Source organism: Mobula birostris, chromosome 3 (genome assembly GCF_030028105.1).
Source record: "Mobula birostris isolate sMobBir1 chromosome 3, sMobBir1.hap1, whole genome shotgun sequence".
Classification (NCBI taxonomy): domain Eukaryota; kingdom Metazoa; phylum Chordata; class Chondrichthyes; order Myliobatiformes; family Myliobatidae; genus Mobula; species Mobula birostris.
In genome coordinates this window covers 19,841,765-19,860,378 of record NC_092372.1, presented here as the reverse complement: position 1 = coordinate 19,860,378, position 18,614 = coordinate 19,841,765, and the positions used below count along the sequence as shown (strand labels likewise).

The window sequence follows — 18,614 nt, the reverse complement described above, 5'->3', positions numbered from 1 at the left end:
AATGACCTACTTGTTCTATATCTTATGGTCTTATGAGTAAAAACTGGGTCAATGTAGATGAACGGCCTACAGCAGTGCTGGCCTGTTCCAACACACCAAAAAAGCCAATTGCCACATGGGCTCAATCGTATGTTCCACAATGCAATCACATATTGTTGTAGGTTTTTCCAATGTAGAGGAGAACATATTATCAAAATGGGTGAGGAGAGTGATGTCTGTTGGAAATGGAAGACAGTATAAGGAGTTGCAAAGGGAGCAATCCCTTCAGAATGTTGAGAAGGGCAGGGAGGATATGCCTGTAACCTCTGAAACTTCACTGAGATTCCACCACCCACTGCATAAACACTGAGGAGTAAGTTTAAATGGAGATCCTCCTTGTGTGGGTGGGAGGGAGGGAGGAAAGGAGCTTGTTTTGTTGCTTGCTGTGTTCTGTTGTGTTTTGTGCTGTCCTATCGAGCACCGTGAGCGTACAATGTTGGTGCCGGAATGTGGGTTGACACTTGCGGCTGCCCCAGCACATCCTTGGGTGTGTTGGTTGGTAACACAAGTGACACATTTCACAGTATGCTTTCAGGTACATGTGGTAAATAAATTTGAATCTGATTCGGATGTTCCCCTCCCCTCCTCTCTCGCATTCTACAAAGCCTTTCTTCACTACCTGGTCTGTTCTTGAATCCCCATCTTCCCCACATTTCAAGTAAAAAATACTTTTTCAGAACTGGGCAAGAGAGCAACAAATTTTAAATACCTGAGTGGGTGGGAATAAGATGGACAGACACATCAGCCATTCCCATTTTCCTGCCACTTTCCCATTCAGGTGGGAAGGAGGTAAACCAGTCCTTTTAACATGCATCTTCCCAAGCAGCTCGGAGCCCAGACAGTCCTTCTGGGTGAAGCAGGTTCAGATTCATTTATTTATCATACGTACATCGAGAACAAATGAAATGGATCATTTGCTTTAACAACCAACCAGCAGAACTCAAGGGTGTGCTGGGGGCAGCCCGCAAGTGTAGCCACACATTCTAGGGTCAACATAGCACACCAACGATGCCCAGCAGAACAGCGCACAAAAAAATGTACATCCATTGTACTTCTGATCCTGTGTACTGCATGCAGTGTTCACAATATGATCCCCACTGCATCAGAGTAACCAAATGCAGATTGGGGCGGCTGACCTCAAACTGCTTGTTCCCTGCCACTTTCATTCTCCAGTGTGCTCACACAGGTCGGTCACTTGCTGTGCTTTATAGTTTGAGCAACAGCATCTCATCGTCCTTCCAGGCAGACTGTAGCATTCAGGACTTGAAGATTTAACTCATTTATACTGCAGCAAGTGAGCGAAAGACCGATCATCAGGATCTTAGGATCTGGAGGAAAGATTGCATCAGGGAAGGGGATGAAAAAGCTGAGGGGAGATTTAAAGTGTGTAAAATCGGGAGATAATTCCCTTAGGTCAGGGGTGGCCAACCTTTTGCATTCCATGCGTCAATTTTTTCACGCACTAGTTCTGTATTAACATATTTTTACAAGAATTGAATGGGGGTACAAGAGTTGTATGGCGCATCTGAACTCGAGTGAAAAAATTGACGCATGGAATGCAAAAGGTTGGCTACCCCTGCCTTAGGTGGAGTCACAGGCGTGTTTATTTAGAGATACAGCGCAGAACAGGCCCTTCCGGCCTGACAAGCTGTGTCACTCAAAAAGCCACCTATTTAACTCCTAGTCTAATCACAGGAACATTTACAATCATTAACCTACAAACCAGTATGCCTTTAGGCTGTGGGAGAAAACTAGAGCTCCAGGAGAAGCTGATGTGGTCGTGGGGAGAACTCCTTACAGACAGTGCCGGAATTCAGCCCTGATTTGACTCTGAGCTCCAACACCCCGAGCTGTAATAGCATCACACTAACCGCCTTGCTGCTGTGGCGTCACCATAAAATTTAATGGAAAAAGGAAACTAAAAGTGACATGAGGAAAAGTTTTTTTTTTAATGCAGCATGTGTTCAGAACTGCCTGCAGATGTGGCAAAGCTAAATTCCATGTGGCTTCAAGAAGGAGTTAAATAAATGGCAAGGTAGAATTCGCAAGTCTTTGGGAAGGGCCAGGGAGGACGGTTTGTTAGAGTTACTGTTGTTTTTTCAGGAGCTGTGGAGGCTGAGGGGAGATGTGTTAGAGGTTTATCAGAGCCATACAGTTGATAAAGTCGACAGTATCTTTTTCTCAGGGTTGAAATGCCTAATACCGGAGGGTGTGCTTTAGGTTTCAATAGGTACCTTTAATGTCAGAGAAATGTGTACAATATACATCCTGAAATTCTTTTTCTTTGCAATCTTCCATGAAAACAGAGGAGTGCACCAAAGAATGAACGACAGTCAGATGTTAGAATCTCCCACACATAAGAGCAAAGTGACGACCCACCCACCAGCAAAAAAGCATTGGCACCCTCCACTGAGCACTCAAACGTGCAGCAAAGTTTCGATAAAGGCACTGATGTGCAGTGCCCCATAGACTACTTATTCACCCGGTTTCACAGTGAGAGGGAAAACATAACAAAACAACTCGCCGATTTATAGTATTAAAAGTCTGTTGTGTTGCTTTTTCCGAGCTCTCTGCCCAAAGATCTCGGATCTCTGGGCACACAGCCAGCAGCCAGCACGCTGCTTTCGATCTTCCGTGTACTCCCACGACACACCAATTTTCTGCAGCGGCGCCGACCTCAAATCCACCCGCCTCCAGAGCCACAAAAATCTGCCAGCCTGAAGGCACTGGTCTTTCAGGCCGCGTGCTTGGCACATCGAAAAGTGGCCAGTCCTGAGAGTGGGTCCCATTCCTGCAAAGGACCGAAGTCAGCGTGTAACTCCCGGACAGGGTCTTCAAAAGAACCCTGAGAAGGTCAAAAAGAGATATTAAAGATAGAAATAGAGCTGTTTCTGAAGATGCAAGCAAAGGATTCCTCGTGAGGCGCCATCTTCCTAAGCTCTGCCCTCCTCTAAATGTGAGCATGGTAATTTTCATGGAGATGTGGGAGGCAAGTTTTTACACAGAGTGCTGGGTGTCTGCAATGCGCTGCCTAGGGTAGTGGCAGTGGCAGGCGCAATAAGGATACTTTAGAGCCATTTAGATAGGCAAATGAATGTGAGGAAAATGAAAGGATATGGACATTATGTAGGCATGAGGAATTAGTTTAGCTAGTCATTAGATTTCTAGTTTATTTGGTTCATCACAACATTGTGGGCCGAATAGCCTGTTGCTTTGCTGTACTGTTCAATGTTCTGGTAAGCTGTGAGGGGCTGAATAATGACTTCCTGTGCTGTAACCACTCTGTGATTTAGAGGTTATTATCTGTCCAGTCTGAGCAGAAACTGAATTTAAGATACCTGAATTTGTTTAAATGTTTTGATCTTGAATTTGAATTTTGAAGGAAGTAAAAGGTGCCAAAATTCTAACAAGTCATTGAGTTAATAAATGGAAATGATAAAAATAACATATCCACCCCTAAGCTGAAATGATCAGACTTGTATTATTGTCTTGTATTGTTGTTTGAAGTACTACTGTGACCAGAGATTCTTCTGCTTTTAGAATGGAGATGTTTGCATTTCAATCCTCCACCCACCCATAGATGATCCCCAGAGTGGGGAACTCCCTTCTGAAAGGTGGAATCCAACTCAAAATGTGAGGTATGTTTCACTCGATTGCTAGGAACTTAACGTTGATTAGGTCAGTGTTACAAAACTTAGGTTAGGTTAGTGTTAGTGTTTCATACACACAATGTAGTTCAGTGTTTTCCAATGGAATGAAGTGTAATCATGAAAATAAAAGACAAAAATGTTAGTCAAAATGCAAGATTAAATAAATAGTTTTGAGCTGGTGTTTAAAACTGCCAACAGAATCTGCTTTCCTTGTAGTTTTAGGTGTTAAATTCAAATTTTGAAGCATAGTTCAAAAAAGCTGACCTGCCAATGATCTTTTGCGGGAGATTGTTTGAATTTAAGAGACTGGTGGAAGAAGACCTGAGAGTCGAGCAGTATTTTAAAACAAGAACGATTCTGTGATGGAATCTGGTCCCAAACCATTGAGAGCTTTAAAAACAGAGGACATGTCAGTGGAAGTTTGTAATTGGGTATCTAATTCAGCATATCAACCTTGACAAAAGATTCTGGGCCGAGAAACAGCACTATCGTCTCTTCAGCTGATTGGATTGAAGAATCCTACTGAAGAACATGGGCAGTAAAAGTGTTTTAAAAATGGTGATACCGTTTGCAGCAACCATTGTGTACAAAGCAAAATAAAAATTGGGACATGATAAAGTATGAAAACATAATTAAATGCAGAATATGGATTTCCTTAAGAAATATGACTTGACACTTGTGTAAAGTTGTCTTCTCGGGGCTAGAGAAGATATTTAGTAAGTAACCTTTATTAAATAGTCAAATCTTGATTGCACTAGCCCTAATCTTTCCCTTCATGTTTAGTATTGGATTATTAGATCAAGTTCATGTGATACCAGTGATCTGTGTGCATCTTCCATCAGTTCAGCCTGGGGTGGAGCAATGACGTAACATCTGTGTTTCACTGCACGCTCTGAGACACCAGCAGTTCGAAACAAGAAAACTGAAGCAGGAGTACAAGTACGCCCTCGAGTCTGCTCCCCATTCAATGTGATCATAGCTGATCCTCTTTGTTCTGGCATTTTTCCTGTAGTCTTGTGTCTGGGGTCCAAACATCCTTTCCTCAAATATATCCATTGCCTTTCGAATCATAGAATCATGGAGATAGATGACAGAAACAGCACTTCAGCCCTTCAGGTTGGCACTGATCATCACCCATCCCCCACTAATAAGATCATAAAACATAGGAGCGGAATTAGGCCATTCAGCCCATTGTCTGCTCTGCCATTTCATTCTGGCTGATCCACTTTCCCTGTCAACCCCATTCTTACCGTAATGTTTCATGCCCTGACTAATCAAGAACCTATCAACCTATGCCTTAAATACACCAGTGACCTGGTCTCCACAGACACCTGTGGCAATGAATTCCACAGATTCACCACCCTCTGGCTAAATGAACATCCCCCTATTATGAGGCTGTGTTCTCGACTCCTAGACTCACCCGCTATAGGAAACATCCCCTCCACATCCACTCTATCAAGGCCTCTCAACGTTCGATAGGTTTCAGTGAGATTCCACCCCACCCCCCTACTCCATCCTTCTGAATTCTAGTGAGTCCAGGCCCAGAGCTATCAAATGCTCTTCATATGATAACCATTTCATTCCCAGAATCATACTTGTAAATCTCTTCTGGACCCTCTCCAATGTCAGCACATCTTTTCTTTGATAACAGGCACTTTTTTAAGGGAAACATGAGGGGAAACATCTTCACTCAGAGGTCATGAGAGTGGAATGAATGCCTGCACAAGTGGTTAAGAGCTCAATTTCAATGATTAAGAGATGTTTGGATAGGTACATAGATGGTAGGGTTTATGGAGAGCTATGGTCCCAATGCAGGTCAATGTAAATAGGCAGTTTAAATGGTTTACCATGAACTAGACAGGCCAAAGGGCCTGTTTCTGTGCTGTACTTCTCTGACTCTCAATATTACAAGTGAGGCCTCACCAGTGCCTTATAAAGCTTCAACATTAAATCCTTGCTTTTATATTCTAGTCCTCGAAATGAACGCTGTTTTGCATTTGCCTTTCTTGCCACCTGCAAATTAACCTTTGGGGAATCCTGCATAAGAACTTTTTCCTCCAACCCTGCTGAAGGGTCTCTGCCCTAAACGTCGACTGTACTTTTTTCCGTAGATGCTGCCTGGCCTGCTGAGTTCCTCCAGCATTTTGTGTACGCACTGCTTGGATTTCCAGCATCTGCAAACTTTTTCTTGTTCAAAACTCCCAGGTCCCCTTTCTTCTCGGACTTTTGAATTTTCTCCCTATTCAAAATATAGCCTACATTTTTATTTCTTCTACTGAAGTGCATGACCGTACACTTCCCGACACTATTCCATCTGCCACTCCTTTGACAATTTCCTGATCTGTCTAGCTCCCTCCGCAGCCTCCCTGCTTCCTCAACACTACCTGCTGCTCCACCTATCTTCATATCATCCACAAACTTTGCCTCAAAACTATCAATTCCGTCATCCAATTCATTGATACGTATGTAAAAAGAAGCAGTCCCAATCCTGAGCCCTGTGGAACACCACCTGCCACCAGCAGCAACCCAGAATAAGCCCCCTTTATTCCAACTTTTTGCCTCCTGCCAATCTGCTATCCATGCTAGCATCTTTACCGTAAACCATAGGCCCTTGTTAAAAAGCCTCGTGCACCACCTTGTTAAAGGCCTTCTGAAATTTAAGTAAACAACATCCACTTTGTCTACCTTGCCTGTTACTTCCTCAAAGAATTCCAGCAGATTTGTCAGGCAAGATTTCCCCACAAGGAAACCATGCCAACGTTGGCCTAATTTATCATGCATCTCCAAGTACCCCAAAACTACATACTTAATACTGGACTCTAACATCTTCCAACCACTGAAGTCAAGCTAACTAGACAATAATTTCCTTTCTTGTGCTTCCCTCCCTTCTGAAAGAGTGGAGTGACATTTGCTATTTTCCAGTCCTCCAGAACCATTCCAGAATCTAGTGATTCTTGAAAGATCATTACTAATGCCTCCACAATCTCTACAGCTACCTCTTTCAGAATTCTGGAATATACACCATCTGGTCCAGGTGATTTATCTACCTTCAGACTTCTCTGCTTCCCAAGAAACTTCTCCCTAGTAATGGCAACTGCACTCACTTCTACCCCCTGACACTCTCGAACCTCTGGCATACTGCTAGTGTCTTCCACGGTGAAGGATGATGCAAAATACTTATTTAGTTTGTCTCCCCTTTCCTTGTCCCTCATTACTACCTCTCCTGCATCGTTTTCCAGCAGTCTTATATCTACTATCACCTCTCTTATACACTTTATGTATCTAAAAAATCTTCTGGTATCCTCTTTGGCTAGCTTGCCTTCATATTTTATCTTCTCTCTCCATATGACTTTTTTAGTTGCCTTCCGTTGGTTTTTAAAAGCTTCTCAATCCTCTAACTTCCCATTAATTTTTGCTTATTTTTGTCTTCTTTTTTGCTTTAATATTGTCGTCGGCTTCCCTTGCAGCCATAGTTGTGTCATCCTGCCTTTAGAACACTAGTGTCCCCTTTTAATCAACTTTGGCCAGCTCCTCTCTCATGCTTCTGTAATTCCCTTTACTCCATTGTAATACTGATATATCTGGCTTTGGTTTCTCCTTTTCAAACTGCAGGTTAAATTTTATCTTAATATGACCACTAACAGTTCCTGTACCTTAAGCTCCCTAATCAAATTTGGGTTGTTATGTAACACTCAATCCAGAATTGCCATTCTCCTAGTGGGCTCAACTACAAGCTGCTCTAAAAAGCCATCTCATAAGCATTCTGCAAATTCTCTCTCTCGGGATCCAGTATCAACCTGATTTTGCCAATCTCCCTGCATATTGGAAACCCCCATGACTATTTTAACGTTGCCCTTTTGACATGCCTTTTCTATCTTGTAATTTGTAGCCCACAACCTGGCTATGTTCAGAGTCCTGTAGGTAACTCCCATTAGCATCTTTTTACCCTTGCAGTTTCTTAACTCTACCCATAAGGAGTCTAGATCTTCCAGTCCCTTGTCACCTCTTTCTGAGGATTTGATTTCATTTTTTTTTAAACCAACAGAGCCACACTGCCCCCTCTACCTGCATGTTCGTCCTTTTGATACAATGTGTGTCCTTGGATGTTAAGCTCCTAACTATGATTCTTTCAACCACAACTCAGTGATGGTCACAACATCATACCTGCCAATCTTAACTGCAGCACAAGATCATCTACCTTATTCTGTATACTGCGCACGTTCAAGTAAGAAACCTTCAGTCCTCTATTCGTCACTCTTTTTGAGTTTGTCCCCATGTTACACTGCAACTCATCCCACTGACTGCCATTTTGTCCGATCATCTGCCTATCCTTCCTCACAGTCTCACTACACACTGCATCTAGTTCTATACCAAGTGCCCCATCCTCATCCCTATCACTCCAATTCCCATTGCCCTGCCATATTAGTTTAACCCTACATTAATACCCCTTTTAAAAAAATTATCTCCGCATTCTCAATAGCTCCCTCAGATTCTAGCCCTTACCTACTTACTCGGGGAAAATTACAGTGGCAAATAAACTTACCAGCCCACACCTTTGGCATGTGGAGAGGAAGCTCACACAGTCACAGTGAACTTACAGATTCCACACAGCAGTAAAGATCAGGATTGTACCCAAGTCTCCAGTACTGCAAGGCCACGTATCTAATTGGTGTCACTCTCACAAACTGTGCACTTTCTGTGTGAGGCAGTTTCTCCTTATTCCTAAATATATTCTGAGACAGTGGCCCCATGACTCTGGACCTCCCCAGCCAATGTAAATATCCTCCCTGTATCCAGCATAGCAAGTTCTGTCAGATCTCTTCTGTTTAATGAGAGTCTTCCTAACTCAAGCAAACAGGTCCAGTTGATCCAATCTCTCTTGAAGTCACAGTCCTGCCATCTTAAGAGTTATTCTGATGAATGGGAGTTGCCATATAGGGAAATGTAACAGTATCCTCAAGTAGGAAGACTAGAACTGCACACAGTACTCCAGGTATGCTTTCTTCGTGGGCCTTTCTGCCAATTTTAACTCATCGTCATGGCGATGCTAGCAAAGGACAGCCCTCATTCATAAATGATTAGGTTGTAAATACAAAATGTGCTGTAAATTTTATACAAGATAACTCAGGTTGTTTTGTTTTAACCAAATTTTCCAGGACAATACTTTTAAGTGTCATCTCTTTATTGAATGAACCAAACACATTCTCACCAGCAAATGTGGACGCTTCAGTGATGTTCAGAAAATGGAGGGACAGCAAAGGGAAAGATAAAGAATATGCTGAAATTATCAGGTATGAAATTGAGATGCATGTTCTTGTTCAACATGACTTAAAGCTTAACCTCTGTCCCCAGGGTTTGTACCTCAGTAACTGAACCTTAACCTAGTGATATTTTGTTGAAGGACTGATATTGTCCAGGTACAGAATCAGTGTTAAGTGCTAGGCATACTCAAAAGGTCTTGAGGTGAATAAGTCACCTGGACCAGATGGGCTACATCCCCGAGTCCTGGGAGAAGTTGCTGAAGAGATGACGGTGGCATGTGTCATGATTTTTCAAGAATCATTTGATTCTGGCATGGTCGTGCAGGACTAGAAAATTTGCAAATGTCACTCCACTCTTTAAGAAGGGAGGAATGCAAAAGAAAGGAAATTATAGGCTACTTAGCCTAACTTCAGTGTTGGGAAAGTTTTGGAGTCTATTATTAAGGATGTTTCGGGGTACTTGGTGACTAATAATAAAATAGGTTAAAGTCAGTATGATTTCTGTGAAGGGAAATCTTGCCTGACAAATCTTGTTAGTTCTTTGAGGAAGTAGCAAGCAGGTGGACAAAGGAGAGGCAGTGGAATGTTGTTTAATTGGATTTTCAGAAGGCATTTGATAAGGTGCCACACATGAAGCTGCTTAACAAGATAAAATCAGGGAAGATACTGGCATGGATAGAGGAATGGCTGACAGGCAGGAGGAAGTGAGTGGGAATAAAGGGGGCTTTTTCTGGTTGGCTGCCAGTGACTATTGTTCCTCAGGGGTCAATATTGGGACTGCTACTTTTCACATTGTTTGTCAGTGATTTGGATAATGGAATTGAATGCTTTGTGGCAAAGTCTGCAGATGATACGAAGATAGGTGGAGGGGTATTAATGCTGAGGAAGCAATGCAATTGCAGCAGAACTTTAACTAATTGGAAGAATGGGCAAAAAAGTGGCAGATGGAATATACAGTGTTGGGAAATGCATGATAATGCATTTTGGTAAAGGAAACAATAATGTGGACTATTATCTAAATGGGGAGAAGTGACTTAGGAGTCATCATGTAAGACTTCCAGAAGGTTAATTTATAGGTTGAGTCAGTGGTAAAGAAGGCAAATGCAATGTTGGCATTTATTTCAAGGGGAATTGAATATAAAAGCAAGGAGATAATGCTGAGGCTTCATAAGACACTTGGAGTATTGTCAACAGTTTTGGGCCCCTTATCTCAGAAAGGATGTGTTGTCATTGGGAGTCCTGAGGATGTTCACGAGGATGATTTTGGGAATGAAGGGGTTAACATATGAGGAGCGTTTGGCAGCTTTGGGCCTGTACTCACAGGAATTTAGAAGAATGCTGGGGGATCTTATTGAAACCTACTGAATGTTGAAAGGACTAGATAGGGTGGTTGTGGAGAGGATGTTTCCTCTGGTAGGGGTATCCAGAACTAGATGGCACAGCCTCAAAATTGACAGGTGACCTTTTGGAACACAAGTAAGGAAGCATTTTTTAGCCAGGGAGTAGTGAATCTGTGGAAGGCTCTGCCACAGACTGCAGTGGAGGCCAAGTCAGAGCATCAAAGAGCATGGTCAGAAAGCTGGTGTATGCGGTTGAGTGGGATCTGGGACCAGACAGTGGGCTGAATTCTGCTCCTATGTCTTATGGTCAATTAACCTTGATTCAGCTTTCTTTTTGGTTGATAATGACTATCACTGTTGTTAATAGCATCTTTTGGTATCAGTGAAAACTTAAGAGAATTTACACAGGTAAGAAAGCGCGCATTATCTAATCAAAATCCTATTTATTATGTATCTTTAGCATCAAATGGTGGGATTAGATTTATTATCACTAACTTTTATATCGTGGAATTTGTTTTGTGGTCACAATACAAAGTAAGAACAAAAATTACTGTACTGCAAAAAAGGATAATGAAGTATTGTTCGTGGTCTCCAGAAATCTGGCAGTGGGGAAGAAGCTGTTCCGAACTCATTAAGTGTGTGGGTCTTCAGGCTCCTGTACCCACCTTCCCCATGGTAGTAACAATGGTAGTAAGTGTGGGAGTATTTTGAATATTCTTTTTCCACTGGCCTGACCTCCTCCTCCTATTAAATGGGTTTGTGTGGTATTGACAGGTATGTACTTTGCTACCTAGAACCACTATCGCTTCTTGGGTTCCCTCCTTGTAATTTCCATAAATCAGAGGGTCTAGTAGAATCCTGTTTTCATCTTGAGTGGACTAGAATATAAAGTTATTTTTTTGTGCCGAGAATCTTATTCTGGCCCTCTGTGGAATTTGGTCAAAGACAGTGCACTGACCCATGAGAAGAATGCATCAGTCTTGAAGAGAGTGCAAAGCTAATTTCCAAGCATGCCAGGATTTAATAGAATTTAAAAAAATACACTCAATGGCCACTTTAATTAGGTCCGGGAGTTACGTTCGTGGTCTCCTGCTGTAGCCCATTCTCTTCAAGGTTCTAGTGTTGCGTGTTCAGAGCGTAGTATTTGAGTTACTGTCACCTTCCTGTCACCTTGTAACAGTCTGGCCAATCTTTTCTGACCCCTCTCATTAACAAGGCATTTTCACTCACAGAACTACCAATCACTGGATGTTTTTTGTTTTCGCACCATTCTGTGCAAACTGCTGTGCGTGAAAACCCCAGGAGATCAGCAGTTTGTGACATATTCAAATCACCCCATCTAGCATCAACAATCATTTCATGGTCAAAGTTACTTAGATCATTTTTCTTCCCCATTCTGATGTTTGGTCTGAACATCAACTGAACCTCTTGACCGTATATGCATGCTTTTATGCATTGAGTTGCTGGCACATGATTGGATGATTAGATGTTGTATTAACATATAGGTGTGCGTAATGAAGTGGCCACCAAGTGTATGTTGCATTAATCTGATTTGTATCCTGTTCAATTCATAAGGTTGACAAGGAATCTGACCAGCTTTTAAAATGTTAGTTCAACAGGGTTACCTTAAGATCCTAAGGCAGAGGAGCACAATTGAGCCATTCAGCCCATCAAGTCCAATCCACCATTCAATCACGATTGTGTATTTCTCCCCTCAGCCTCATTTTCCTTCCTTCCTTGTTGTAACCTTTGTCACCCTTATTGATCAAACTTTACCAACCTCGGTTTTAAATTTGTCCAATGACTTTTCTTCCACAGCTGTCTGTGGCAATGAATTCCCCAGATTCATCACCTGTGGCTGAAGGAATTCCTTCTCATCTCTGTTCTGAAAGAATGTCTTTGTATTCTAAGGCTGTGCCCTCTGGTCCTAGACTCTCCCAGTACTGGGCTTATCCTTTAACCGTCCGTTCTCTCTCCTCCTTTAAGTATTCCGCAGGTTTTAATAAGATCCTCACTCTTCTAAACTCAAAGAGTACAGGCCCAAAGCCATCAAAGGCTTCTCATGTGTTAACCCTTTCATTTCCTGGGATTATTCTTTTAAACCTTCTCTGGACCATTGCCAGGACATCCTTGTTTGATATAGGGCCCCCAAAACTATATAAAACTTTATTTATAACTATGTAAAGAAAAAGTGCTTCCGTTAGTGGATTGGATTAGGAGTGGATTGGGACAATTTGTTTTCTGGGAAGGATGTAATAGAGAAATGGAGGTCATTTAAAGGTGAAATTTTGAGGGTTCAGAATCTTTATGTTCCTGTTAGGTTGAAGGGAAAGGTTAAGAGTTTGAGAGAGCCATGGTTTTCAAGGGATGTCGGAAACTTGGTTCGGAAAAAGAGAGAGATCTACAATAAATATAGGCAGCTTGGAGTAAATGAGGTGCTCGAGGAATTTAAATAATGTAAAAAGAATCTTAAGAAAGAAATTAGAAAAGCTAAAAGAAAATATGAGGTTGCTTTGGCAAGTAAGGTGAAAATAAATCCAAAGGGTTTCTACAGTTATATTAATAGCAAAAGGATAGTGAGGGATAAAATTGGTCCCTTAGAGAATCAGAGTGGATGGCTATGTGCGGAGCCAAAAGAGATGGGGGAGATTTTGAACAATTTCTTTTCTTCGGTATTCACTAAGGAGAAGGATATTGAATTGTGTAAGGTAAGGGAAACAAGTAAGATAGTTATGGAAACCATGACGATTAACGAAGAGGAAGTACTGGCGCTTTTAATGAATATAAAAGTGGATAAGTCTCGGGGTCCTGACAGGATATTCCCTAGGACCTTGAGGGAAGTTAGTGTGGAAATAGCAGGGGCTCTGACAGAAATATTTGAAATGTCATTAGAAACGGGGATGGTGTCGGAGGATTGGCATATTACTCATGTTCCATTGTTTAAAAGGGGTTCAAAGCATAAACCTAGCAATTATCGGCCTGTGAGTTTGACGCCAGTGGTGGGTAAATTGATGGAAAGTATTCTTAGAGATGGTATATATAATTATTTGAATTGACAGGGTCTGATTAGGAACAGTCAACATGGATTTGTGTGTGGAAAGTCATGTTTGACAAATCTTATTGAATTTTTTGAAGAGGTTACTAGGAAAGTTGACGAGGGTAAAATGGTGGATGTTGTCCATATGGACTCCAGTAAGGCCTTTGACAAGGTTCCACACGGAAGGTTAGTTAGGAAGGTTCAATCGTTAGGTATTAATATTGAAGTAGTAAAATGGATTCAGCAGTGACTGGATGGGAGACGCCATAGAGTAGTGGTAGGTAACTGTTCGTCAGATTGGAGGCCGGTGTGTAGTGGTGTGCCTCAGGGATCTGTACTGGGTCTAGTGTTGTTTGTCATATATATTAATGATCTGGATGATGGGGTGGTAAATTGGATTAGTAAGTATGCAGATGATACTAAGATAGGTGGAGTTGTGGATATTGAAGTAGGTTTTCAAAGCTTGCAGAGAGATTTAGGCCAGTTAGAAGAGTGGGCTGAAAGATGGCAGATGGAGTTTAATGCTGATAAATATGAGGTGCTACATTTTGGTAGGACTAATCAAAATAGGACATACATGGTAAATGGTAGGGCATTGAAGAATGCAGTAGAACAGAGGGTTCTAGGAATAATGGTGCATAGTTCCCTGAAGGTGGAATCTCATGTGGATAGGGTGGTGAAGAAAGCTTTTGGTATGCTGGCCTTTATAAATCAGAGCATTGAGTAGGAGTTGGGATGTAATGTTGAAATTGTACAAGGCATTGGTGAGGCCAAATTTGGAGTATTGTGTACAGTTCTGGTCACCAAATTATAGGAAAGATGTCAACAAAATTGAGAGAGTACAGAGAAGATTTACTAGAATGTTACCTGGGTTTTATCTCCTAAGTTAGAAAGGTTGAACAAGTTGGGTCTTTATTCTTTGGAGCGTAGAAGATTGAGGGGGGACTTGATAGAGGTATTTAAAATTATAAGGGGGATAGATAGAGTTGGCGTGGATAGGCTTTTTCCATTGAGAGTGGGGGAGATTCAAACAAGAGGACATGAGTTGAGAGTTAAAGGGCAAAAGTTTAGGGGTAACATGAGGGGGAACTTCTTTACTCAGAGAGTGGTAGCTGTGTGGAATGAGCTTCCAGCAGAAGTGGTAGAGGCAGGTTCGACGTTGTCATTTAAAGTTAAATTGGATAGATATATGGACAGGAAAGGAATGGAGGGTTATGGGCAGAGTGCAGGTCGATGGGACTTGGTGAGAGTAAGAGTTCGGCACGGATTAGAAGGGCCGACACGGCCCGTTTGCGTGCTGTAATTGTTATATATGGTTATATGGTTAGTGAGGGAATCCAATACAAGATGCACAATTTGAAGGTTAGAGTCAGGCCATTTTGGCATGACATTGACATTGATCTACCTATTGGTACCTAAGCTGAGTGATAGTGAGCCAGTAGTTTGGAAGAGATTTGAAGGTATTTTGTAAGATGCCTTATTTCAAGCACTGAAATAAAAATTCAGCACAGACACATCCATAAGTTCATTTTTTTATTGTCATATTATTTTCTCATATTAGGAAACAAGTGCTGTCAACTAAGGCCGAAGCTGAGAAGGATGGGGTGAAAGTTCCAACCACACTGGCCGAATATTGCATTAAGACCAAAGTGCCTTCTAATGACAACAGTTCAGACTTGCTTTACGATGACTTGTATGATGATGATATAGATGAGGAAGAAGAAGAAGACGATGCTGACTGCTATGATGATGAGGACTCTGGAAATGAAGAGTCGTGACGTACACAGGCCAGGGAAAGAGCAACGCCACCCCAGCAACAGACCAGCACAGAACTTGACACCTGCTGCATCCTGCTGTGCGGGTTGTGAAATGCTCCTTTTGGATGGACCTCTGAACTCAACAGATCTGTCTGAAACCTCCATACTATAATCCCACTATATGATAACTGGATCTGCTCTGTCTCTTCAAACAAAAGTTGTCCACATCTGACTCTTAAGCCCTTCGTGTCATGGAAGCTTATGTAAGCCCAGTAATTTGATTATGTTTTGGGACGTGGGTGAATAGGGCGATATGGAGATGTAGCACTCAGTAGTAAAATGGACTGCCAAGGTTAAGCTGCTCCTGTCACAATAGTGTGCAACTCTTGATATTTTTTTTCTTAATTATGTGATGAATTCTTTTTCTGGGGTTGGTGAGGGGAGATGGGGTGGGGGGAAGTGTGTAATCTACTGCTTTTGATTCTTAAATATGTTAGTCCTTAGTTATTTCTTTGTCAGATTTTACAAGCCTTGACATCCAAGAGTTTGCATTGAGTTTTTTTTTAATTGTAGTTGTAGAAGGTCTATTATATGCTGAGTTTGATCAAGTTTTCTCAACTTTTGTATTTAAAATAAATTGTGGTCAAAGAGTTCCTTAATTTTGCTTTAAAACAACCAATATTAGTGCGATGTTTGCTGGAACTTAGTATATTTATTTTTATTGCATTCGCTGGATTTTTCACTTGACAAACACGTTTACATGATGAAAGGTGATGGTAATAGATCAGAGAATTATATTAAATAGAGAAATGAAAACCAATACCATGCACTAAATAATATTGCTCTAAATTCCAGCTGCAAGACCTTGTTTTTTTTTATTCTCTATAATTCATTTTCTTCCTTGTTAGGTATCTAAAGCATTTTGTGTTGTCTCCTTTGCTATAGTTTAGTCTTTGCATCTACTAATAAAATGTGAATAAAAATGCTGGTTTTGTTATGAAATATGCAGGTTTCTTATTACTCCAGTTTACTTAAGGTTGCCAATTAAATTTCACGCCAGTTCAATAAAATGCCATCAGAAATTAACATTGGTCCATTGATCAGTTAAAAACATCCAACAAAATAATGCTTTCAGCCTAGCTTTGGGGTGCCAACATTTGGAGAAGGCTTTACTGATAGGTCTCCTGACAGTTTCATCTGGCTTAATGAAGAAGCCCTAAAAAAACAAACAAAATGCTTTCAAAGATGCAGGGAGATGAAAGAATAGTTTAATGCAAGCTCTCAAAAAATCCATTTGATGAATAAAACAACTTGGGTTGCATTCAGTCCACTTGAAATTGGAGAATTACTATAACTCAATGACAGAAAATAGTTCCAATTCACTACCATTAACTGTGAATAGTGATTTTATGGCCAAAAGGTGGTTCATTGAGAAAAGCAGCAATTTGAACCAGAGATGAAAGTATTATGGAACAATGGAGTGTAATTGAACTTCAGCTGATAATTCAGTTTTTCCTTTTTATCTCAATTTTTTTTAGAAAATGTAGACAACATTGAGCAACCTGTCCTTTTTGATCAAAATAAATAAATGTAAAATCAGTAAAAGGAATTACAGGGGGATGAGAGAGGAGCTGGCCAAAGTTGATTGGAAGGGGCCTAGCACGGGTGATGACAGAACAGCAATGGCAAGAGTTTCAGAGAGCGATTCGGAAGGTACAGGAAAGATGCATCCCAAAGATGACTAAGTATTCTAAAGGGAGAATGAGTCAACAGCAGCTGACAAGGGAATTCAAAAACTGCATAAAAGCAAAAGAGAAGACATAGAGCAAAAATTAGTGGGAAGGTAGAAAATTGGGAAGCTTTAAAAAAAAAAGCAACAGAAGGCAAGCAACTTAAAAAAAACACCATAGAGAGAGAAAAGATGAAATATGAAGCTGAGATAGCCAATAATATAAAAGAAAATGCAAGAAGTCTTGTCAGATATATAAAGAGTAGAAGAGAGTGGATATTGGACTGCTGGAAAATTGATGCAGGAGAGATAGTAATGGGGTCAAAGAAATGACAAGCATAAAACACATTTTGTATCAGTCTTTGTTGGAAGACACTAGCAGGATGCTAGAAATGCATGAGTGTTGGGGGGGGTGGTTAGAAGTGAGTGTTGTTGCTATTACGTAAAGAGAAGGTGCTTGCGAAGCTGAGAAGTCTGAAGGTAGTTGTCACTGGGGCCTGATGGATTACACTCCAGGCTTCTGAAAGAGGTAGCTGGAAAGAGAGTGGAGGGATTAGTAATGATTTTCAAGAAGCACCAAGTTCTGGCGGAGGAAAATTGCAATGTCGTTCTATTCTTCAAGGGAGGGATGCAGAAGAAAGGAAATTATAGGCCAGTTAGTCTGAGCTCAATGGTTGGGAAGACGTTGGAAATGATTGTTTAGGATGAGGTCTCAGGGTACTTGGAGTTACATAATAAAATCTTGCCTGACAAATCTGTTGGAATTCTTTGAGAAAATAACAAGCAAGATAAAGATCAGTGGATGTTGTTTATTTGGATTTTCAGTAGGACTTTGATATGGTGCCACACGTGAGGCTGCTTAAGAAGATCTCATGATATTACAGGGAAGATACTAACTTGGATAGAAAATTAGCTGACTGGCAGGAGGCAAAGAAAAGGAATAAAGGGGGCCTTTTCTTGTTAACTGCTGGTTACTAGTGCTGTGCCACAGGGGTCTGTGCTGACTGTTTCTTTTCATGTTATATATCAATGATTTGGATGAGGGAATTGATGGCTTTGAGGCAAGTTTATGGATGATATGAAAATATTTGGAAGGGCAGAGAGTGTTGAGGAAGCAGGGTGTCTGCAGAATGACTTGGACAGATAGGGAGAATGGGCCAGGTGGCAGATGGAATATAGTGTAAGGAAATGCACAGTCATGCACTTTGGCAGAAGGAATAAGTGTGGCACTCACAACGCGCTGGAGGAACTTAGCAGGTCGGGTAGCATCCGTGGAAAAGATCGGTCGATGTTTCGGGCCGGAACCCTTCGTTAGGACGAAGTTCCGGCCCGAAATATCGACCGGTCTTTTCCACGGATGCTGCCCGACCTGCTGAGTTCCTCCAGCATGTTGTGAGTGTTGCTTTAACCCCAGCATCTGCAGATTATTTTGTGTTTAGGAATAAGTGTGGACTATTTTATAAAAGGAGAAAATTCAACAATCAGAGGTGCAAAGGCACTTGAGGAGACCTCGTGCAGTAATCCCCAAGGGAGAAGTTGATGGTAAGGAAAGCAAACACATTGTTAGCATTCATTTCTAGAGGACTAGAATAAAAAGCAAGGATGTAATGCTGAAGCACTGGTCAGACCACATTTGGAGTATTGTGAGTAGTTTTGGGCCCCATATCTAAGAAAAAGACATACTGGCATTATAGAGTCCAGAGGAGGTTCACAAGAATGATCACAGAAATTTAAGAGTTAACATAAGGAATGTTTGGCTTTGGACCTGTACTCGCTGGAGTTTAGAATGAGGGGGTTCTCA

At 41.4% G+C, this 18,614-nt stretch overlaps 1 protein-coding gene across 5 annotated transcripts in view; it reads left to right on the top strand.

Annotated features, from left to right (window-relative positions):
- The window catches only part of ube2r2 (ubiquitin-conjugating enzyme E2R 2), a 102,405-nt gene extending 86,319 nt beyond the window's left edge, over positions 1-16,086 (top strand). For all 5 annotated transcript variants that reach the window (XM_072252331.1, XM_072252332.1, XM_072252335.1 and 2 more), the window contains exons 4-6: positions 3,580-3,677; positions 8,846-8,980; positions 14,889-16,086. In XM_072252331.1, the coding sequence (XP_072108432.1) occupies positions 3,580-3,677; positions 8,846-8,980; positions 14,889-15,105 (450 nt within the window). In that variant the 3' untranslated portion in view covers positions 15,106-16,086. The remainder of the gene's footprint in view (positions 1-3,579; positions 3,678-8,845; positions 8,981-14,888) is intronic.
- The last annotated feature ends 2,528 nt before the right edge of the window (positions 16,087-18,614 follow it).